Source organism: Eptatretus burgeri, chromosome 2, assembly GCF_056783735.1.
Source record: "Eptatretus burgeri isolate ZD-2024b chromosome 2, Ebu_testis_v1, whole genome shotgun sequence".
Taxonomy (NCBI): domain Eukaryota; kingdom Metazoa; phylum Chordata; class Myxini; order Myxiniformes; family Myxinidae; genus Eptatretus; species Eptatretus burgeri.
Window position 1 is genome coordinate 151,436,873 of NC_140962.1, and position 23,977 is coordinate 151,460,849.

The window sequence follows — 23,977 nt, forward strand, 5'->3', positions numbered from 1 at the left end:
CGGCGCTGTACGGATGGACCGAAACTGGTTTTAAAGCCACTGCGTTCAATATTACTTTACTTTACAATCCGCACGGTCACCCTGAAATGAGCTGAAACGACGACAAACTTACAGGGAAAACAAATGGCTGAAACACCCTCTTTTAACCTTTAAATGATTTATTTCTACATTGTAACGTATGGGGAAGAGCGTCGACAAGACGCTATAATAACCGGATCAAACCAAGCGAGTCAAAAGACAAATAAAGGAGAATGGGAATATTCAGACTGATGTAAAAGGGATGAGAAATGAAAGCTCAAATCCTAAATCATTCGGCACCACAGATCACACTTTTTACAACAAGACAACAATACAACCATTTTCTCTGATGCGCAGTGTAGACGTGGTTCAACACGACACAGCCTGTTTTAGAGACCAGGTGCACGATGAGAGCCAGTCGCCATGGTGCCCAGATGAGGTGAAACGGCAACGAGCAGGGCCAGCGATGAGTAGGCCTTCAACCAGGCCACATGGTCGCCTTTGTCCTTTTTTAAGACGGAGGCCTCGAAAAACATGGGGTGATCCCAGCTTGGGAATCGAACCTCGGTTAGAGAGTGTGCGTTCCACCTCGATGCCATCCTGCAAGTGCTCTCGACCTACGGAGGATCTGTTGTCTTCTGATGTCCCCCACTTCTGTGAGTTGGCAAGGAATCTGGATTTAACAAATAAATGTTCAGTTTCGTATTTCGTTAACATATTACGTACGTAAAAAAAAATAGCACGATTCCATTGTGACGTCGTTCAACGGACAAAAGACAAAAGCAGAAAGAGCCATTATTAATTATTTTCGAATGGAGGCTCCCATGCTCTTCCATGACTTTTGTTCTTGTATTATTTTTTAATCTCACATGAGAGCTTGATGAACCCCCATCGCGAACCCCCTCAACCTGGTCATAGAGGACATCTCAGGAGACTCTAGTCGACCTGTTCACCTATAAAACGCCTACTTGGACATCAACTCGAGCACAGGAACGCATATCCTGTATTAAATGACTTAAGATTACTATATCTAAAATAATGTTCTTCTTTACGAACAAGTGAACCCAGCCCAACGTGGACAGGTGACCCACCGAGTCACCTTTGCGATTATCCACCGTGGGAAAGCCCAGGGATATTATCCCACATTGTCCCTGCACCAGGAAACGTGCGTTTCATGGAACAAAAAACCCCCCTCCCAGGATGTCGAATACATCATCTTGTCCTTCACCCAGGATTTACCCCAAGGGTCGGGAACTAAACCAGATCGGTTAGTGACCAGCACGAAAACAGGCGGTGCCTGGTAAGTGCGAGGGCGGGGCGTATAAAGTGGGCGTGGCTTGAGAGCTTCTCCGCGGTCCCTGTGCTGCCGTGACGTCATAAGGTTATCGCCTCGCCTGGAGCATTAAACCGGGGGTGTTCGCCCTTCTCTCGGCGAACCTGGGAGTTCAGAACACCACCTGTCTTCACGGACTGCCGGACTGCACACGACCCGTCAACCCAAGGTACCGATCACGCGCGTCTCCCCACAATTCCCACAATTCCCACTTTTCCCCTCCATTTGTTGATGGATAAAGAGGTTTTCACGACTACAGTTAACGAGATCTCTCGTGAGAGTAAAACGGTCTTTGGTTAGTTAGTCTGGGGAACATTAACTGCAAGTTACCTGTTTCCAGGTGTATTGGTTTAAAGTTTGATGAAAGAGATAGATAGTCATTGTGACGACCCGTTGATCCTACAGCCGGATCGAATCACCATCGCTCGCTTTTACGCAAATGCTGCAAAACCGAGAGAGCGCTTTGTTCATTTTGAATAAATAAATAATAAAGTTTCATTTGTTTTTCTCGGATTGTGACGTCACATTCACCGACGGTCTTGTTCTTCCCCCGCAGGCTCGCCATGCAAGATCGCCTGCCGTCGGCCTGGTGTCCCTCATCACAGAGCCAGGGGGGGCCCGATCCCGGGTCGCCGACCGGGTCTCGGCCCGCCTCTCTGGCCGTGGAGTGCCGGGTGTGCGGAGACCGCGCGTCGGGTTTCCACTATGGGGTCCACGCATGCGAGGGGTGTAAGGTACGCACGACGGTGACACAGGTGTTCCGCCTCGAGCGACGACACTACCTGTAGTGTTTACCGTATCAAGGTCTGCGGTTGAACGTGGCATGACCTCAGTGCAAGGGTCACCCCAAATGTTCCTTCACCACCACCTACTTGACAGACCATGGTCGACGATGAACAATCTTCGACTCCAGTTTAACCTCCGTCCGAGGGATGTACACTGGGGTCACAGTTTATAGCTGAGTCAGGATTCGAACCTAGGCGAGTGTGCGTACCTCTAAAGCCATCCTACTAGTCTATGGAGAGGATACCGATCTACTGTTGCACAAATATAATCAACATTTTTGGGGAAATTTATTTATTTATTTGTTTTTAAGCGATCCTGGAGTTCATAGATTTTGTGGACATTATCGAGTAACTTCAGTGTTTCTGCAGTTTCTGGATTTATTTATTTATTTATTTTTAATTTTAAACGTTGTTTTACCCGTTTGTTTCAGGTTTCACGGTTCATTCCGATGTTCTACTATTGTTTAGAATACCTCGTTCAAAACCAGAATCTTTTTTTTTCTTTCTTGTACGACCTCCATTTGTTCCCACACTCCCCCCCCCTTTCCTTTATCCAACTTTCTTGCTACATCATCCGACATGTTCATCTGGAACTGATTTGGCCAAAGTTCCTCGTAAACATCACGTGTGAGCATATCTGCGCGATCCAAATTGGAGATGGAACGTCCAGGATTGTGGCCCTCATCGAATGTCCGCCACTGATTCTTAGATCTGTAAATGAGTTGCATCACCGATTAGTAAAATCCTTGACTTCGTAAGACTGTTCTTGAGACAATAGTATGATGACAACGATGGTGCTGCGCAAGACCCCTTGCCTGTATGTTGTCCCACTAACCACTTGCTCCTCGGCTCTTCTCTGCAGGGATTCTTCCGGCGCACCGTCCGCATGAAACTACAGTACGAGAAATGCAACCTCAGCTGTAAAATCCAAAAGAAGAACCGAAACAAGTGCCAGTTCTGTCGCTTCCAGAAGTGCATCCGAGTGGGAATGTCCCACAGCGGTGAGCGTTCCCTTCCAGTTTCGGTCAGACCATTCCCTAAAATGTTGGCCTTGCACAGTACTCCTCTTGGGGATTGTTGTCTTCGGGAGGATCGTTGTGTGTATAGCCAGGTGTGCAAACTTCACAAACACTACAAAGTGAGGAAGTGCTCTTATCGTACACAACCATTTCTCACAGATTACACAATACGGTTTGCAGTTGGGAAGATCCATATTCAAAACTGAAGGTATGGGCACCAACTAGTGTGGCCAACTACTGTAACTTGTACCACCAACTAGTGTAATTAACTACTGTTACTCATACTACCATCTAGTGTAGCCAAGTACTGTAACTCGTACTGACATCTAGTGTAACCAACTAATGTAACTAACTACTGTAACTCGTGCTACCAACTTGTGAAGCCAACTACTGTAACTTATAATTACCAACTAGTGTCGGCAACTACTGTAACTCATACTACCAACTAGCGCAGACAAGTACTGTAACTTACACTACAAACTACCTACTGTAACCAACTACTGTAACTCATATTGTAATTAGTACTATCACCCAGTGTAACCAACTACTGTAACTTGTACTACCAACTAGTGAAACTAACTACCGTAACTTGTACTATAAAATAGGGTAACTACTGTAACTTATACTACCAACCTGTGTAGCCAAGTACTGTAACTCATTATATTAACTAGTGCAGCCAACTACTATAACTCGTACTATCAACCAGTGGAACCAACTACTGTAACTTGTACTACCAATTGGCGTAACCAAGTACTGTAACTTGGACTGTAACTCATTCTATAAAATAGTGTAATTACTGCAACTCATACTACCAACTAGTGTAGCCAGCTGCTGTAACTCATACTACCAACTAGTGTAGCCAGCTACTGCAACTCATACTACCAACTTGTGTAGCCAGCTACTGTAACTTACACTACCAACTAGTGCAGCCAACTACTGTAACTCATACTACTAACTAGTGTAGCCAACTACTGTAACTAGTATTGTAACTCGTATGACTATCAACCAGTGTAACCAACTACTGTAACTTGTATGACCAACTAATGTAACCAAGTACTGTAACTAGTGAAACTAACTACCGTAACTTGTACTATAAAATAGCTTAACGACTGTAACTTATACTACCAACCTGTGCAGCCAACTACTGTAACTTGTTATACTAACTAGTGTAGCCAACTATTGCAACTTGTTATACTACCTCGTGTAGCCAACTACTGTAACTCATACTATCAACCAGTGTAGCCAACTACTGTAACTTGTACGACCAACTAAGGTCACCAAGTACTGTAATTCGTAATACCAACTAGTGAAACTAACTGCCGTAACTTGTACTATAAAATAGAATAACTACTGTAACTTATACTACCAACTTGTGCAGCCAACTACTGTAACTCGTTATACTAACTAGTGTAACCAACTACTGTAACTCATACTATCAACCAGTGGAACCAACAACTGTAACTTGTACTACCAACTAAGGTAACCAAGTACTGTAACTCATACTACCAACTAGTGAAACTAACTACCGTAACTTGTACTATAAAATAGGATAACTATTGTAACTTATACTACCAACCTGTGCAGCCAACTACTGTAACTCGTCATACTAACTAGTGTAGCCAACTACTGTAACTCGTACTATCAACCAGTGTAACCAACTACTGTAACTTGTACTACCAACTAATGTAACCAATTACTGTAATTCGTACTACCAACTCGTGAAACTAACGACCGTAACTTGTACTATAAAATAGGATAACTACTGTAACTTATACTACCAACCTGTGCAGCCAACTACTGAAACCCGTTATACTAACTAGTGTGGCCAACTACTGTAACTCGTTATACTAACTAGTGTAGCCAACTACTGTAACTCATACTATCAACCAGTGTAACCAACTACTGTAACTTGTACTACCAACTAATGTAACCAAGTACTGTAATTGGTACTACCAACTAGTGAAACTAACTACCATAACTTGTACTATAAAATAGGATAACTACTGTAACTTACACTACCAACCTGTACAGCCAACTACTGTAACTCATTATACTAACTAGTTTACCGAACTACTGTAGCTCATTATACTAACTAGTTTACCAAACTACTGCAACTTGTACCACTAACTAGTGTAGCCACCGACCGTACCTTGTACCACCAGCTGGCGTAGTGTCTCAGCAGGCAAGGTTCAGGTCTGACGTTTCAACCGCCGAGTGGTCTCTATCCAGGAGTGTTACGATCTTCATCCAGTCCCAGATGGATGAAGACCACTGCGAGTCAGCAACACCAGTTGGTGGCCCCTTCATCTCTGACCATCTTTTGAGTTCCAGGATTATCTCCCTCAATCACACATCTTCATCTTTTTCATGATCATTCCAATGCTCGTGACTTGGGTACAAATCTATTTCTTCCTTTTCCTTGCACTTCATCTCGTTCTTGCCCTTTATTTACCTTTTCATCTTTCTTTCTCTTTGTCCACAAGTTTCATGTCGCTTTTGCATTCCTCATCTGTTAAATCTGTTGTGGCTTTTGTATCACCGACTTATTTGATCGATGAAGTCCTCAAGTCCAATCATCCCTGATGTAGCTTCGACGAGCACGATATCCACCTGGTGTTGCGCCTTCTTCAGGTGGATATCTGCTGGTATGTCATACTCATACCTGTGCTTTTTTTTAAAATTTATTACTCGTTTAGACTTCGAAAAAACAAACTTCAGCAACTAGATCATGAAGTGGGAAGCAGAACTTTGTAGAATTTTAATTTCATTACACTTGAAGGCAACAAGTGGAGGAGCTTTGATACATGGTCTCTCCAGGAGAGGTCATCACCGGTGGTGAGGCCCAGTAGTTCAGTTTGAAAGACTGGACCACTTCCATTTGTGCTTTCTTAGGTTTGGGCTACTATGAGAATTCTGTGTATTATTTGTTTTGAGTTTGTGCAGATCTGGAGTTGTGATGGATGGGGGGACGTGGAGTCCTAGCAAACCCGGTCGGAGTTACGGAGTTGGAGAGGGAAAAGTTTGATTCTAAGTCCATGTCACGAGGTCTATAACGTGGGAATAATTGTGGTAGTTAACAGAAGATAAAGACTCTGAATAAATTGATATTGATATTTCAAAAATCGAACAAAATTGATTTCATCTCAGTCGTTTTCCTCGGCACCGAATAGCACTATTTTTTTTTAAGCCACTAATGACGTCATAACCATTAAACCCTCATTTTGAGAAGCACTTCTCATTACTATGAGTCAAATTTTCTCATGATGTCATTCACAAGAAATGGAAACGTTTTCTCATCTTTGAATTGTTGTCGTGTTTACTTTTGGTAATACTAATCCTTCTTTTGAGAGGATTTATTTGGGATTTTATAGGACATTTTTGGGTTCAGCAATCGACAGTCAAGTTGATGCTGCTCGGATGTCAGTTATTATTACTGTGATTATAAGTGCTCGGCCTGAGTTCAGGAAGTGCTGATTCCAATGATGAAATGTGAAACGACACCTCCAAATTACAATCAGACTTTATTTGTATCCCCTAAAGATCCAGTCTATCTTGACCCTGAGGTTCACTCCTCTTTTAATGGCAAATGACAGACGAAATGTCCCACCAGGCATCGACCTGGTTAAGAATTCCTTGGTTTCCTCCCACGTTCCCCAATGTAATGTGTAGATGGCCCCAAAATGAAAGGAAGATTGAAGTTGGTTTTTAAAATTGAACTCTACCACTTGCAGCCATCAGGTTCGGACGGATGCCGCAGGCTGAAAAGGAGCGCTTGATCGCAGAGCTCGCAACGGGCAAGCAGACTGAGCAGTCGCCGCATGAGGCCAACCTGGCATCCCTGTCAAGACTCGTGTACTCCGCATACCTGAACAACTTCACCCTGACAAAAGAGAAGGCCCGAGCGATCTTAACCGGCCGGGCGGGCCAATCGGTGAGCTGTGACCAACTCTTCATTCGGCTCTTTCATGAAACTACTAATGGATTAATTTCAACCCTCCGGGTCATCATTGTAAGGATCATTGAGGATTCCTAAAACCGGTTGTTTAACTAACCCAGCTACCCGATGAGTTAAGCTCCAACATATTGTTTCGTAGGTATTGAAACTCGATGATCATCAAGATGGCTTTTAGGACCATAGCTCGCCGTCCTTCAATGTGCAATGGTTATTGGGTCATCATCTGAGCCTGAGCATCTGCACTCGAGGGCTCTGACTGTGATGCTCATGCTGTAGCGAGCAATTTAAAAGGAAAAGAGTTCAGTGAACAAGAGAATCGAGGAGGGAGTACAAGGTGAGGGTAGGTGGGAGTGAGGGGAGAAGGAGCAACGAGCTCAAACTTACCCCCACCAAACTCTGCTCTTGCTAGTGACGTGTACACGGGTTCTCTACGTGCCATCTTTTATTTTGTCTATCTGTCTCGCCTCGTATCCATTCGTTTCCTCCTCTGATCCGTAAATTCTCTCCCACATATCCATATCTGGTGCGAATTTGTCGATGTTCTCATTTTTATCCATCGCAATCTACATCTCTCCATGTCATTCTCACATTTGTTTCTCTTTCTCGATATTTTTTTTTTATGTAGGCCTTGCTGTGTCTGCTCCAGTGTTGTTGTCCTTGGTAAGGCCTAGTTAAAGAAATAGGGAATTCACCAGCAGTCACGAGCAACACACTAAAGGATGCAACTTGCAGCCATGATCTGCTCACTAAATGATTGTTTTGGTGGCTACATCTTCACTTTTGCTGTCAGAGAGGCCGATATTTAAATGTGCAGGTCATACTTTTATTGGTACTTCCACCTTTCATCCGAATTCTTGAAAATCTACAAACATGCAAAAGCCCTCCAACCACTCTCCCAAACATGCACAGTGGAAGATCCATAGATAAGCTTGGCAGGGTGGGCTCCCCATTTATTTCTCTACTTTCCTCTTCCTTGTACCCTCTATAGCTTCTGCCGACACAATCGATTAGTTTGGGGAAGTTGGCACAAGAGTAGCGAGTAAATTTGAAAATGACGGTGCGGGCAGCATTTGTTTGAGCGCCACGATTGGAGGCCACCGCGTTAAGCGGTCTTCAACACTCTGTTCCGTTTAAGTGCTGGCTTGAATGTTTTGAAGCAAGCAAGCCACTTGCTATCATAACACGCCGCAAGCGTCAAAACATGACGATGTCAAAATAAATGCTATTTTCAGAGGTTGGTATTACGTTGTTACAACTAAATGAGCAGACAACCATCCATCCATTGGGACCATACTCTGTGCAGAGCGTTGGTGCTGCTTAAGCAGTCTCCTTGGTTATTGGGCACAATCCTGGACGGGTCGCCACTCCGACACGGTATTCCAGCATGCTGGTACTCATTTTGCCGACCTCGGAAGGATGACAGGCCGAGTCAACCGCACTTGGTATTAATTCAACAGCCAAGCGGAATTTGAACTCAGGACCCTCAGATCCCAAGCCCATGACTCTAGCCATTAAACCAACATCAGGCGTTAGACAACCATGTTCTGGGGTTTTTTTGTGTTTTTTTTTAATCCCGCTTTGAAATTTAAAAAAAAATTAAAAATAATAACGGTAAAGGAGGGGGGGTATTGTATTTGGGTCTGCCTGTCTGTTTGTCTGTCTGTCTGTCTGTCTGTCTGTCTGTTTGTCTAGCCGACTCTGTCCATCATGGATATCTCCGAACTGGTTGTGCAGAAATTCACCAAACTTGGTAATTATGATCAACACATGGCAAGAAGGTGCGAGAGCAGTGTAATTTCTGGCCACGCCCCCTGGGATCCTGGGGTGGGGTCAAAAGGTCATAAAACAAAAAAAAAATGCAATTATGAGCACATTTTTGAGCATTGTTTTTCAATGAAATTTTGTGTATGCAATCAGCATTGAGGACCCCATGAAATATGTAACCATTTTTGAGAATTGACCCCCGGTTCATTCCCCATGGAGTGGGGACTTAAGGTCACAGGGGTCAAAACAGAAGATTTTTTTTTGATTTTTTTTTTTTAATTCAAAATTTGATATTGCATCACTTCTCTTGGAATTTCCTGCCATCTTTCAACTTTGTTTGAGATGGTAAGTGTGGGGATTTGCGATGGCACACCAACTTCGCTGTAGTTTTTTTTTTGTTTTGGTTTCCATATAAATGATTAAGGTTTGGGGAAGAGCGAGAGCTGAATGGAAGGGTACAAAATGGAAAGGGGGAAACACCAACAGCAGAGTAGAAATGAGAGTGAGATCAAGTGGAAGGAGAGAAAGATACGTGGGGGGTGAATGAAGCACAGCAAGAAGAGGAAGGGGAAAGTGGGGATGAAACAGTAAAGGAACGAGCAAGCAAAAAGAGGTGAGGTTGAGGGGGAAAAAAATCACAATAACCTGTAAAAAGGGAGTGCTTGGTAATGGGGTCATTTGGGGTGGAAAGTAACAGGAGTATGGTTAGGGGATGTGACCTGAGGTAGTGGTGAACAGCTGCCTTGAAGTGACTGATCAGAGGTTCGAAATTGCCACTCTTTACCAGTTCCTGAAACAAATTCTAAATTGCCACCGTGTGCCCGTTCCTCAGCCAAATTATAAATTTACGTTTACCGATCCCTCTACCAAGTTCCAAATTGCCACCGCTTGCCATTTCCGCTACCAAATTCCAAATGGGCACGATATGCTGTTTCCGCAACCAAATTCCAAATTGCCACCATTTGCCGTTTCCCCGACACCAAATGTTAAATTGGCAATATGTGCCGGTTTTGTGGCCAATTTATAAAATCCCACCATGTGCTGATTCCACAACCAAATTTGAAATTGACAAAATTTACCAATTCCTCAACCAAATTGCTACCTTGTGCTGATTCCGCAACCAAATTTCAACTTACCACCATGTGCTGATTCCGCGACCAAACTTTAAAATACCATTGTGTGCCGGCAAAATTTACCAATTCCAAAATAAAATACGACAAAATTTACCAATTCCTCGACCAAATTGCTACCTTGTGCCGGTTTCACAACCAAATTGTAAATGGCCACCGCGTGGTGGCTCTGTGATCAAATTATAAATTGCCACCACATGCCAGTTCCTTGAACAATATTAAATTACCACAATGTGCTGGTTCTGTGACCAAATTATAAATTTCCATCTTGTGCTGGTTCCATGACCACATTCTAAATGGCCACAATGTGCTGGTTCCATGGCCACATTCTAAATGACCACAATGTGCTGGTTCTGTGGCCAAATTCTAAATGGCCACAATGTGCTGGTTCCGTGACCAAATTCTAAATGGCCACAATGTGTGGGTTCCATGACCAAATTCTAAATGGCCACAATGTGCTGGTTCCGCAACCAAATTCTAAATGGCCACCATGTACTGGTTCCGTGACCAAATTCCAAATGGCCACCATGTACTGGTTCCGTGACCAAATTCTAAATGGCCACGATGTGCTGGTTCCGTGACCAAATTATAAATGGCCACAATGTGTGGGTTCCATGACCAAATTCTAAATGGCCACCATGTGCTGGTTCCGTGACCAAATTCTAAATGGCCACCATGTGCTGGTTCCATGACCAAATTCCAAATTGCCACCATGTGCTGGTTCCATGACCAAATTCCAAATTGCCACCATGTGCTGGTTCCTTGACCAAAAAGTTCTAATTTGCCACCGTGTGCTGGTTCTGCCACCAAGTAATAAATTTCCACTGTGTCCTGGTTCGGAATTACCAACTAACAGGTAAACCCAGCTCAAATCGAGTGAACATGAATTTGGACATGTATGTACGTGACGTGTATGGCAATACGTAAGCAAGAAGGAAGCAACTAAAGAAGGTCATTGAGAAATTTCTCATTTCTCGGTCATCTTTTTGAGAAGTACTCGGCTGATATGACTGCTCATACGATGAGTGTTCATTTGACCACTATGACCTATAAGATGGGGCATTGGCACGAGGGATTGCAGAAAGCCAGACGTGGTAGATGTCATGTTCTCGTGAGGTATTGGCCGCCCTCCCTGACACTGTCACAGTTGCTGGCAGTTCCTCTTGCCGCAGGCCACAAGCGGAAATTTGTGTTTCTGACATTCATTTGACCCATCTTGCAAAGTTTTTTTTTTTTTTTCTTTAATTATCCAGAACTTGCTCTCTATTTATTTATTTATTTATTTATTTATTTATTTATTTGAGAAGCTTCAGCATGTCATGAAACATATTACTCATGAACAGGAAGAATGATCTTTGAAAAGGAAAATTCAAACTTGCATTGAAAATGAACACATGACCATGAAGTTGAATTTCGATGCGTAAACAATTGGATCATCTTCCACCCTCACCCTTTCAAAATGTTTTGCATCACAACCAACTGTTTGTGTTTTCTAACCGCAGTGTTTTGTTTTACGCACATTTTGTGTTTATGTGGTGTAGATCGTTAATTCTATTGCCCTGGTTGTTGAAGTTACCCTTCCTCCACCACCCCTCTCCCATCTCCCATCTCCCATTGCAGCCTGTGGTCATCCACGATATGGAGTCGCTCAAAAACGCCGAGTCGCTTTTCTTGGGAAAGTGGAACATTGAGCGAGAGGCCGAGCTGGTGATGTTTAACCGCTACCAGCACCGCTCTGTCGAAGCTATCTGTGAAGTCACCGAGTTTGCCAAGAGCATTCCGGGTTTTGGAAGTCTGGACCTCAATGACCAAGTAAGAGCAACACTCATCATACATCATCACCCATTATCCATAACACTTGTCAGTTTGTAATGTTAGAACTGTGATGAGGGCTGGCAGGATAGCTTTCAGGTTTGGGCAATCACCTTTGATCTGCCTCACCTGGGTTTGAAATGTTTTACTCGCTCTGTGATTGTTGCTCTCATTACCCTCGCCAAAGGAGAGGGGATTGCATTTGGGTCCGTTTGTCTGTTTGTCTGTTTGTCTGTTTGTCCACACAAAAGTTTCGTATTTTTCTCCGCAACCGCTTGTTGGATTGGGACGAAATTTTCACCATTGATGCGACTACTCATGTAGAATGTTTTCAGGGTTATAATGACATCATGGGTCACGTGGTGTGGCAGCCATATTGGATAAACGGAAAAACTTTGGACCTCTGTATCTCTGAAACCGTACCAAGGAAAAAATTGAAACTTGGCACACGGCAAGTACTCCTCATGGGGAATGAGTGCGATTTGTTTTTTTGTTTTTTTTTATGATGACATAGGTGCCCTTGTGATAACATCATAATTACATATGTAGAACGCCACATCTGATCAGTATAAACATTTTTGAGGGTCATCTTGGGATAAAATGGTCCACAGGGGGAAAAAATGATTACATCATCGGTCATGTGATTCGGCGGCCATATTGTTTTAATAAAACCTTCAAAAATCTTCTTCTATGAAGTGGTTGAACAAATCGAGGCGAAACTTTACACGTATGACTGCCTGTCCACGAGGAACAAAACATTCACACGTATGTTATTGTTGTGAATTCGCGCCCCGCCGGCGTGCGAACGACCGCTTTTAACCAATAGCGGCCGCTTCGCCCACCGAACGTGCAATTCAGTCGTGACCCTCTCGGAACAACGCTGGGAGCTAGTCACGGGTGGGGGTTTAACCTCACCACAACTCAGTCCGCATTCTACCCGCGCAAAATAGGGTCCGATCACCGAATGGTCGATTTACCTAAGTACCCACGCGGATAGCGTACCGAGGAGTTGTACCACGCCGCAGGTCGACTCCGGTCACGAACCGCTTAAGCGGCTAGTTCCGTGCTACAGGTATAACCGAGCGGAGTTATCGTTGACCTTGACGGTTCAGATTATTTACCGGGCGTTTTAAACCCACTACCAATCCCTTACGTGATGCAAGATGGAGATTCAATAAAAGGAAAAGACGAAGCAAAACGGGGAGCAATCGGACAAGCACATTTATTCACGGAAGCACGGAAGGCACGTATATTACAGTAAAACAGAGGAACAAAAGCAATACACGTATACGTTTATGCAAAGAAAAACACAAGCAAAGAACCAACGCAGATCTACAACCGAATAAGGCAATTCACAGGGCAACACTTAAAACAGTTCTACTTCTCAAGACTGGCGCCACCCACAGACATTTACACAAAACCCCAAAATAAAAGGAAGTCGCGACTTCCCTGAGCGCGTCATCCAGCCCTTGGCGACCGCAACTCCGAGTCCCTCCGTCGTGGTACACTGGGCTCGTGCCACGCGCCTGCACGTGTCGTCCGCCCGACAGCTCGGACGGGGTTTTGGGGGGAATGGGCTGGGTTTTCGCCACTATCTCAGTGCGGACGGGGGGCGGGGGGGGATGGCAGGCGCTCCGTCCCACTAGCGGGGTCTCGGGACTGCGCCGACTCCGAACGACCCTCCGACCAGGAACAATCACCAGGGACCAGGTTCGACAACCCGTGGCAATTCGACAACCTGTGGCAATTCGACAACCTGCGCCAATTCGCCGACCTTCACCCGACCGCGACCAGACCCGAACGAACGAACAGAACCTCAACCTCTTCCTCCGAACGAACGAACCATAAGCAGGGACTCTCCAACAACTCTCGACAATTCTCATTCAGGGACAACCGACCTGACGACCAGGGACTCTCCAACAGCTCTCGACAATTCTCATTCAGGGACAACTGAACCGACGACCAGGGACTCTCCACGCCCACGCCTTTTGTAGGGTCGGGCTCCGCCCTTCGCTCCACCCCATGCCCCGCCCCGTTCTTGGCTCCTCATTCCTTTGAGACGCTTCCAGAAATTCCTCGAAGAGGGGCGTTCCCCTCCCCCGGCCGCGTCACACCGCGCATCCGCCAATCGGGAGAGGACGCGCCACCCCCTCTCCCTTTCTCACTTAGGACGACGAGGGAAGGAAGATTCGGGTGGGAGATATTTGCGCGGGCGTTTTGGGCGGGAAATCTTGGTGGGAGATATTAAAGCGGGAGTTTTAGGCGGGAGATGCCCCTTCGCACCCTTGTTGCTGCTGCCACTCTGATCTTTTCTTCTGTCCCGCGGAGATCGTGACCGCACGGTGCTTGTTGAATGACGAGTGGCGAAGATAGTGGTAGTGTAGTTGTGGAAGGTGGCGTCGTGGTGTGAATGGCGTGATTGTTGGCGTCGCGTAGTGAATGGCGTGATCGTTGAGATGTTGGTTGTGGCGATGTTCGTTGTTGTTCTTGCACCAAAATAACGACAGCAAAAGAAAAACGGCTAACTGAAGAATCGCAGCCCGAATGGATCACATATATTCCCTCTAAACAACGGGTTTGGGCTAACTACACATGGACTTACCGATATATCTCACCTGAGGACCCTTTATGGTGTAATGCAAATTTCCACAGCCGTAACAATATCATAGGTCACATGGTAGGAGGCCATATTGGATTTACCCTCAAACCTATAAAATACACCACTCAAAAAAAGTCCTGGCGAGGGTCTGCAATCTCTGATTGCTGTTTCTAGTTCTTGTTTGCACTGTTGTGATTTTGTGGTGCCAGAAGTGAAGGCAAGTATATTTTGTCACAACTTTGCTTACCTAATGTATGATGACCGTAATTCCCTTCAGCTTGGGCTACAATGGTCAAGTTAATTTTTTTTTATATAAATAGACACGTAGCAACAGCATGTCTGATCTTTTTTTTTTGCAAGGTAACACTGCTGAAGTACGGGGTGCATGAAGCGATGTTCACGCTGTGGTCGGCGTACATGAACAAAGACGGAATCTTAGTCGCGACGAACAACAGCTTCGTGACCCGAGAATTCCTGAAAACCTTGCGCAAGCCCTACAGCAGCGTCATTGAACCGAAGTTCGAGTTTGCAGCCCGCTTCAATACCCTGGAACTGGATGACAGTGATCTCGCCCTCTTCGTTGCTGCAATCATCCTCTGTGGAGGTTTGCCGAGTCGTATTTTCTATTACAGTGTCAAAAGCTGTGCTCACATTGATGATCCTTAATTGGCTCATCCAGATTCATTCTCAAGAATTTTGATCCGTATTAAAATTTGGCATTCACACGAAAATATCACACCGAGAGTCCAAGACTCGGTCGCGTAATGGTTTGAGCGTCTGCAAGGTCCTGCTTCGAATCTGACCCCAGCCGAGTCGGACCAAACACTTTAAGTCGTACTGCTTCCTTTCCTGATGCTCAGCATTTGAAAGGGATAAAGTACGGACAAACAACCATCGGTTGGCAATCGTAGTGCAGACTTTGATCGGCCAAACCACCTCCTCCTGCATCGAAGTTCCTCCTTTATTAATTTAATGTAGACTCTGCTCGTGAAAAAGCAGCATGTCAGAAGTCAGTGTTCACCTCGAGAGATCGGTTTTATCAAGTGGAAATTGCCATGGGAAGCAAAACTCCTGACGTTTTGAGTATTAGCCCTTCATCAGACAACATCTCAAATGGCAGCCTCATTTTGCTTCCCAGGGTGGTTAGCATAGCTTTGTATATAATAAGCTTTCAGTGGATTGAAATTGTCTGCCAATGACACATACCAAAACTAGTCTTTTACTCTTCTGTTTTCACCAACAAAGCTCATGTACCTAACAAATCCCTCTCTTCCCACCTCACATCCAACCACAATTTTCCCACTTTTTTGTATACATAGTCTTGGCTCATGGAAGAGCTAGTTTTGTAAACTGAATGGATCAGAACAAAAGGAACAACAGAGAGGAGGAGGAGGGGGGGCACCAACACCAGAGTTGAAGGGCAAGACAGATGGTGACTTGGACAAACATTGGGGGGAGGGGGGCAGGAGAGGATGCATGGGGTGGACAAGATGGATACAGGAGGGAAAACTCGAAATTTGGAATGATGAGGGATTGCGGTGGGTGGGGTTGTGGGGTTGACGAGGGTAGAAAGGATCATGGTTTTGGATTGGGGATGATCTGAGATGGTGTTGAACAGCTGTGTTGAAGACCTGGGGGTGAGAATGAGATTGAAGAGAATGTCAAACTTGGTTCACAGGTGGGGAAAAAAGTGAAACGAATGAGTGGAGGTGAGCAGTGATCCTGGATTTAAGCAGTTTCACTCGAAGGGGGGAATTGTGGACTGTGTATGCCCTCCATAAACCTGGGGGCAAGGGGGGTGGAAGGAAAAAGCATGGAAAGAGTAGAGGGTGCAAGACAATAAAGGAGGCCGTAGTAAACAGAAAGACCACCAACCTGTCTGCGATGGTGAAGTGATAGGCCCATGGACTCAGCTTCATCATGGGAGATTCCAATGATCTTAAAGACAAGCCTCCTTCTGGATACTGAGTTTTCATTCAGGACAGAGGAGAAATTCTGTTTTCTGCGACGGACTCAGATGGCATCATTGCCCATGTTCTCAGGTCCACCACCAAAGCTCTTGTTTCTCCTCTGTCTTCTTCTTCTTCTTCTTCTTCTTCTTCTTCTTCTTCTTCTTCTTCTTCTTCTTCTTCTTCTTCTTTTCTCTCTCTCTCTCTCTCTCTCTCTCTCTCTCTCTCTCTCTCTCTCTCTCTCTCTCTCTCTCTCTCTCTCTCTCTCTCTCTCTCTCTTGATATATAAAGGAGCCAAGAGTTTCCCCATCTGTAACACTATCCTAAACAGTTTCTGCTGTCCTACAATAATACAAATGGTACCGTTTGAAAAGTAATAATCGATTAGCCTCTAATATCCATGGCTTTGTTGATGGGAATACCAATCATTTCATAATTGCTACAAAAAAAATGTTGTTGTTAATGGTAAAAATACAAGACAGTGTATAGATACCGGCCTAGCTATACACTCGCTTCACTGACAGGAATATTAAGAGAAGGGGGGAGAGAGAAAGAGGGGAGGAGGGAGGAAGAGGGTTGTGGGAGACAAAGATGTTGGAGAGAAAGGGGGGGCGAGGGAAAAGGTGGGTTGTGGGAGACAAAGATGTTGGAGAGAGAGAAAGAGGGTTATGAGAGACAGACAAAGATAGAGGTTGGAGGTTGGCGTTTGCAGTATCACCACATGTGGCCATAACACAAACCTTCCTTCCTTTTATTAATTTATTTTATTATATATTTTTTGCTTCCCAAATCTACCATCATTCCCTGAAGTTCCCTGAATCTACCATCATTGGTTTCATTGCAATCTGCTGATCCGTTCTCAAGTTGTAGCATGACAAACAGACACACAGCTCCATTTATAATACAGATTTACTTGGAACAAAAATTCTTAGTTTGCTTCATCACAAACTGACCTGTTTTCAAAGCCCGTGTTTCCATGATTGAGGGAGAAGAAGGAGACTTTGAGCTTTAATTTAGTGGTTCCAACGGCAACGTATTCCACCACAACAGGAGCTCTTTACAAGGACACGGGAGGAGCACACAAAATAAAATATAGTAAGACTTCTTGAAGCAAAAGAATAATACATAAAAGTACACAGAATGAGCACATAATAATAATAATAATCATCATCATCATCATATTAATGACAACAATCACATGTTATTGAAGATCCTTTTTTGAGCGTTTCACTTCATTTTACATCCTCCTTGAGACTCACAGAAAGACCTGCAATATGTTTGTGAAGCACAACATGCTGTCTTTTGATTAAACCTGTCAGCAAAGTGACGGGAGGCATGCCGAGTGTTCTTTAAAAAAAAAAACAGCCAATATCACTTCCATACACCTAAAGGGTAAAATAGCAGATCCAATCACCTCCTGGCCCATTAGCTTATGATCACTTCTCATCCCAAGTGTAACGGAAATCACAAGGTGGTCCAACACGTGGAACATGTCTTTCAATCCTGACAAATCTCACACTCTCATTATGTCTCTCCAAAAGGACCATCTGGAATCCCCCTCCCCCCCCCTCGACCCCCATCTACTTTCTCAACAATCCTCTTGAAGTCCTTTCATTCAAGCTTCTGGGTCTCACTATCTGTCATAATCCTTCCTGGGAAAGCCACATTTCCAAGCTGGCTTCGAAAGCCATTCGCCGACTGGGAATCCTCAGTTATGCAACGTCCTTCCTCGGCCCACCTGAGCTCATGACAACATACAAAGCTTTCCTGCACAGCTTGATGGAGTACTGCTCTCCCCTCTGGGCTGGTGCTCCTGCCTCTCACCTTTTTCAACTTCACGCTGTGGAAACCAAGGCATTTAGGATCATTGGTATTTACCGCGGTGAGGCTGAATCTTTGAGTCTCTTCAGTGGTCTTTCTGTGCTCTGCCGTCTCCTCTCCGGTCTCGCCCCCACCCCTGCTGTGTTTCTGATTGTCCTCCCGCCACCCCCCCCCCCTTCATTCATCTTCTTTCCCACCTCTAGAACAAACTCCCACATTCTCTTCAATCCTACTCCTTCATCCAGGTTTTCAAAACAGCTGTTCACCACCACCTCTCATCTTTCCCCATCCAAAAACCACAATCTTTACTACCCCCGCTAATCCACCCCAAACCCACCTCCTTCAAATTCCCTGCTTTCCTTCCTGAAAGTTCCCTGTTATGAAAGGTCCTGAAAGTCCGTGTAGTGTCCATCTTGTATACCTCGTGTTCCCCGCCCCATCCCTGCTCTCTTCCACAGATCTCCCAATGTCTCTGTTCCCCCAGTGTTTTGTCTTTCCTTCTCCCACCCCTCTTGTCTCATGCCACCCTTTTGCACGTTGTGTGTTAGCTCTCATACGAGCCTCGACGATGTATGAAAAAATCAAAATGGAATCCATCTGGCCAACCAATATCACCTCTTTCTTCTTTTTAAAAGTCCTGATCTCATATACTGTATGTTCAGATTTTGGCGCAGTCACCGACCTTTGGATATGACGCTGTGATTGGGGCCATGGACCTTAATCAATAGGTCGAGGCTGTGTCTCTGGACATATCACAGGCCTCCGACACTGTCTGGCATCCTGCTCTGCTCACCAAGCTTTCTGCCTTCAGCAGCAGTTGCATGACGGTCAGCAAACTTGTAAAGCATCAGATGCTCACCTGACATGGGGAACATCCTCTTCAATTGAGGCACATCTCACATTCTTACCTTGTCTCTCCAGTGTTTCATCAGCTAGTGGGGAAAGGTTCATGTCTTCAAACATCTTAACCTTACTGTCAGCCATGACCTCTCCTTAGCGGACTGGGTATCCTAACTCGTAGTGGTCATTTGGAGGCCCCATGCAAAACACAGTGGCCCAGTCGGGGTCCCTGTCCTCGCACTAAAATACGCAATTTCGCGTCCAATATGTCTGTCTCTGCAAGTCTGTGGCTAATGCATTCGGTAGTTAATCATCCAATCTCAACCAAACTTGCCAGGGGGACTAATTGCGTCATAATATAAAGGTTGTAGCTAATTTGTTTGCCACCACACCCTCAAGGGTTCGGAAGGTGGTGGCGACGCAAATTCTCTTCCGCTTGTTGTGCAATGAAAATGAAGTTAATTTTGGGTGATTTTTTTTTTTCAATCATTTTTGCCTTCTGTTGAGCTATCTTTTGCTCTCTTTTCCTTGAGTTTCGATTTTTGTATGAAAAAAAAATACCTCCTGATGCCTGAAATCGATACAAGTGTGTCGTTAACTCCGAATCCCTCCCTCTACTCACCCCCACGCCACTTTCCCTGAAATCAGATCGGCCTGGGCTACTGGATGCTCACCAGATTGAAGAACTCCAAGATTCAATCCTGCAGGCCTTTCACCTCCACCTACGTAATAACCACCCTGATGCTCCACGTCTGCTCGCACATGCCCTGCAGAAAATGGCTGATCTGCGACAACTCGTCACGGAGCATGCCGATGTAGTGGTGGCCATCAAACAGTCGGACGCTGCTTTTGCTCTTCATCCACTGTTACAGGAGATTTATGAGGACATGTACTGAAAAAGAAGAAAAGAAAAAAAAAAAGCATTAATAAATGCTCTTCGTAATTAATTCACAAAATTCTCTTTTTCCACCGTCAGTATTTTAAAGTATTTTCCTTGACTATCTGGAATTCTTAATCTCCTCGAGTATTATCCGGATTAAATCCGGGTCTGCGTCAACGGACAGGTAGAACAATGGATGACATCAACAGAACATTGAGTGAGGTATGTTAACCATTGTGGGGAAGCAAAGAGAAGTTGATATTTTGGGCGTGAGCCCTTCATCGGAGTGAAAAACGGTTCAACAAAGGGTTAACGCCCAAAATGTCAGCTTTTACTTGCTCCCCACGGTGGTTAGCATAACCTCACTCAACGTTCTGTTGATTCCATACATTGTTTGTGAGAGGCTGGCAGGATGGCCTTGAGTTACGTACACTCGTCTCTAAGTTGTCAAGCCTGGGTTTGAATCCTGACCCAGCTCCTGCCATCCCGGTGTTTCAGAGGCAATGCGATTCATCAGTGTGCCGTCCCTTGGACGATGTTAAACTGAGCCTCCCATCTGTCGGCATTAGTTGGTGGTCGTGAGAACCCTCGATGTCCTTTGGGAACAGTAGGCAAGGTATCACCAGCACCCTGAACAAATTCCAAATTCCGGCCATAGGAGGTATTGCATCAGCAGCACAGCCACACCCTCAGCCAATGATGCTACCCCCATGGTCTTGTGCTTTGTTGTTGCTTCGTATGCAGCCTGCGGCTGGTGGTTGCATAATATTTGGAAGTGCCCCTATCAGTAAGCTGGTACTCATTTTGCCGACCTCAGAAGGGTGGCAGGCTGAGTCAACCCACCTGGTGTTAATTCAGTGCCACGGCAAGGACTTCAACTCGAGACCCTGATATCTTTAGCCAGTCGCCTACACTGTTAAGCCACCACCAGGCTGCAGCGTTGCGCTGCATATCAAAGAAGACCAAGATTATCCGTGAGTGTTTCCGTCACAGTAAAGCCTCCTCACCTTTTGTAGATAATGTGTACTGCAGACACGAAACGTTATAGTTGGACTTCCTTGCACATTTCCATTGTTTTAGCATAATTCCAAACTACAGTGGCTATTCAAGATGGCGGACAGCGAGTTTGAAGCAAATTTCAGTGATCAAGCTCTTCGCAACACTCGATGAGTTGATCATCATTTAATATCACTCGGTGGTTCGAGCGGTGGGGAATAACAGCAATAGTTCGGAACCGCTGGTAAATCGAATGAAATCCCAAAATGCTGTGATCTGAAGAATAGGCCACAAACTGGTAGTCCAGCAACTGTTCTGCGATCCATTGTTTGTCATTCCCAATTAAATCGGCCTGCCCTTATTTGTTTGTGCAAGTATGGCAAGCATGTGGAACAAATGGTTTCCTTCTATAAACTATATGCTGTAGAAATTACCGCAGGAAGTAAAACTCCTGAGTGAATTCATTTTGCATATGAACGATGAGCAAAAAGCAAAGACGTTCATCGATTAATGCCGTATCATCCATTGCATCTTGTTTTTTTTTTGTTTTTTGTTCCTAATTGACTTGATAGTCCGGATGATGGATCAACCAATGTGCAGGGTGTTTACAAACATGAGCCTATGCCTTACTTGAATATAGGATTGCTAAACTTTTTTCTACTTTGTGCGATCACTTTCGTGCGTCTCCACCGGCAAACGTGCCCCAGGTGTAGAAGAAGTTAGAACTCGAGATATTGGTTCATTTCAAGGTTGTGGAGTTGATCCGCATAATAGTTGCAGCTCCGCTTGCTCGCAATGCCGTGAAGGCGCTTGACGGCTCGTCTGTGAATATGAGGGTTTGGTTAAGTGGTGGACGATAGAAATCGGTAGGTTTTGTTTTTAAAGCAGGTAGACTTTAAAGGGAAGTCTTTGTGTTCCATTTACCTTTAAAATGCACTGTCTAGATGTCATTGGAAGTGTCTCGAGGACATTAATAAAAAGCCTCCTTTGGTGGCCTCCCCTTTTGGTTTTTTTTTGGGTTTTTTTTTTTCTCTTTGGTTTTGCCATTTTTCATGCAATTATGGCACAAATGATGTATTTTTTTTTTCAGGTTTCTGACATTTCTAGATAAAATTTTATTCAGCATAATAGTATGTAGTTGCATTAGTATTGAGTAGGACTGGTAGGTAACTTTGATTATGGAGGGGTGATTAGATATACATGTGTCATGGTTGTGATGTCTGCAAGAGGGTCTCATCAAAAAGTGAATGTGTTGGTTGTGTTTGTTCATTCTTTACCCACAACCATGTTGGCCCCCACCCCATCTGCAAAAATGTGTCGGTGTTTGTCCCTCGGGTGATCCCCGATCCATACTCGCGATTTTTTACAAGATTTTTTTCTTTTTTTTTGAACGACCTCATGAACCGACCCCCTTAGTTTCCAGGTTATTGTGCCCCCCCTCTTCCTCATCCTCCTTTTTGTTTTTTGTCCCATTTGAGTTTCATCCATGGTTACCCCTTCCTCTTCTTGCTGTGTTTGAGCTATCATCCAACTCTTCACCCCCTGTGTCCTCCTCTCCCTCTGCTTGATCTCATTCTTCCCCATGCCCATTCTTCCTCCAAATGTCCTCTCGCACATGTCCCGCTATCTTGCCGTTTCCTCCTTTCTATGATGGTATTCTTCTTTTGCTGTGTTCTAGTTCTTCCATGAGCCTTGACTTTGTGCACAAAAAAGTGAAAGGAATTACATATATATATATATATATATATATATATATATATATATATATATATATATATATATATATATATATATATATATATATACTAGCAAGGTATGCTTACACATTCTCTCGGATCGCTCACCTGCATTTTATTTTCCATATATATGTATATATACATCTTCATTTATGGATGCTTTCCAACGGTTCTGTGATTTTTCTTTGTTTATTTATTTTTTTATTTTCAAATCTTTATATGTCCTTTACGGATGTTTGCTGACTGTTCTGTGATTGTCCCCCCTCCCCGGTCTATTGGCTTTGATGTCCACCGGCATGCAAAATTTCAGCTTTCTATCTCACCTGGAAGGTACCGATCTTTAATATCAGTCAGTGGTTAGAAATAGTTTTATATATTAAGTATGTGTGTGTATATGTATATTATTTAAAGATATATAGATATATAATTAAATAAAGAAAGACACAACCACATCTCTCACCTGTGAATGGAGGGAATAGCCAATCAGCTCTCTCTCAGATATTTCAGATTAATATCTCAGATATTTATCGGTATGCCATCCTGATGAGGGCAAATGAGCCCAAAATCCTGAGCGGTGGTTCCGTTTTATGATTAGCTGATGATGACCATATCATCTTTGTCTGTTTGACAGAGTCACCAGGCTGACGCCTCTGTGTTGGAGACAACGCTTTGGTGTGGACTGTGTTCAATGGGGATTGGCAGAGTGCTTGTCACACTCCACATGTGTTGATGTATATATATATATATATATATATATATATATATATATATATATATATATATATATATATATATATATATATATATATATATATATATATATATATATATATTGGGTCACCAAAATAGGCGACCCTTATTGTCAGTAATTCGGTCTGTTTGTTTGTTTGGATGTTTGTTCGTTTGTCATCAGCATAATTGGTAGTAAACGTGGGCTGATTTTGACCAAACTCGGGTGGAAGGTACATCTGATGACCTCGTGCTTTGGAAATTGTGATGGTTGCTAGGGACGCTTTGGTTCCCTAGCAACAGCCGAAAAACCTTCAAAATCGGTACCGTTCACGCGAAATCAATTCCGAAAGCCATTATCCCACGTCAGGTTATGAAATTTAGCACGAATGATCTACAGGTGATGCTCTATCACATATATTCCGGTTTTTGTGATATATGGATCACTTTACCCGCAGCGCCCCCTACAATTAGGGTATGCGCGAAAATTGAAGGCCCCCTAGCGACCAGGTGAGTGCATCAATACGAATGAAACTTTGCAGGTTCATGGTACTCAATGAGTACTACAACTTTGCCTCGGGACATATTGACCGATTTTGCTTTGGTCAGGG

The 23,977-nt window shown here is 44.2% G+C and overlaps 1 protein-coding gene across 1 annotated transcript; it reads left to right on the plus strand.

Annotated features, from left to right (window-relative positions):
* Positions 1-1,383: 1,383 nt before the first annotated feature.
* PPARD (peroxisome proliferator activated receptor delta) lies at positions 1,384-20,072 on the plus strand. Its single transcript, XM_085855865.1, has 7 exons — positions 1,384-1,520; positions 1,908-2,085; positions 2,999-3,137; positions 6,887-7,086; positions 11,625-11,816; positions 14,776-15,019; positions 19,674-20,072. The coding sequence occupies exons 2-7, from the start codon at positions 1,915-1,917 to the stop codon at positions 19,919-19,921; spliced, it is 1,194 nt and encodes a 397-aa protein (XP_085711991.1). The 5' UTR covers positions 1,384-1,520; positions 1,908-1,914; the 3' UTR covers positions 19,922-20,072.
* Positions 20,073-23,977: the final 3,905 nt, after the last annotated feature.

What these genes read in the sequence shown, in the direction of transcription:
- PPARD (XM_085855865.1), top strand. Translation starts at nt 1,915, where the DNA reads ATGCAAGATCGCCTGCCGTCGGCCTGGTGTCCCTCATCACAGAGCCAG. An exon ending in AGTGGGAATGTCCCACAGCG is followed by an intron (nt 3,138 to 6,886) that starts GTGAGCGTTCCC and finishes TACCACTTGCAG; the next exon opens with CCATCAGGTTCGGACGGATG. An exon ending in TGCAATCATCCTCTGTGGAG is followed by an intron (nt 15,020 to 19,673) that starts GTTTGCCGAGTC and finishes CCCTGAAATCAG; the next exon opens with ATCGGCCTGGGCTACTGGAT.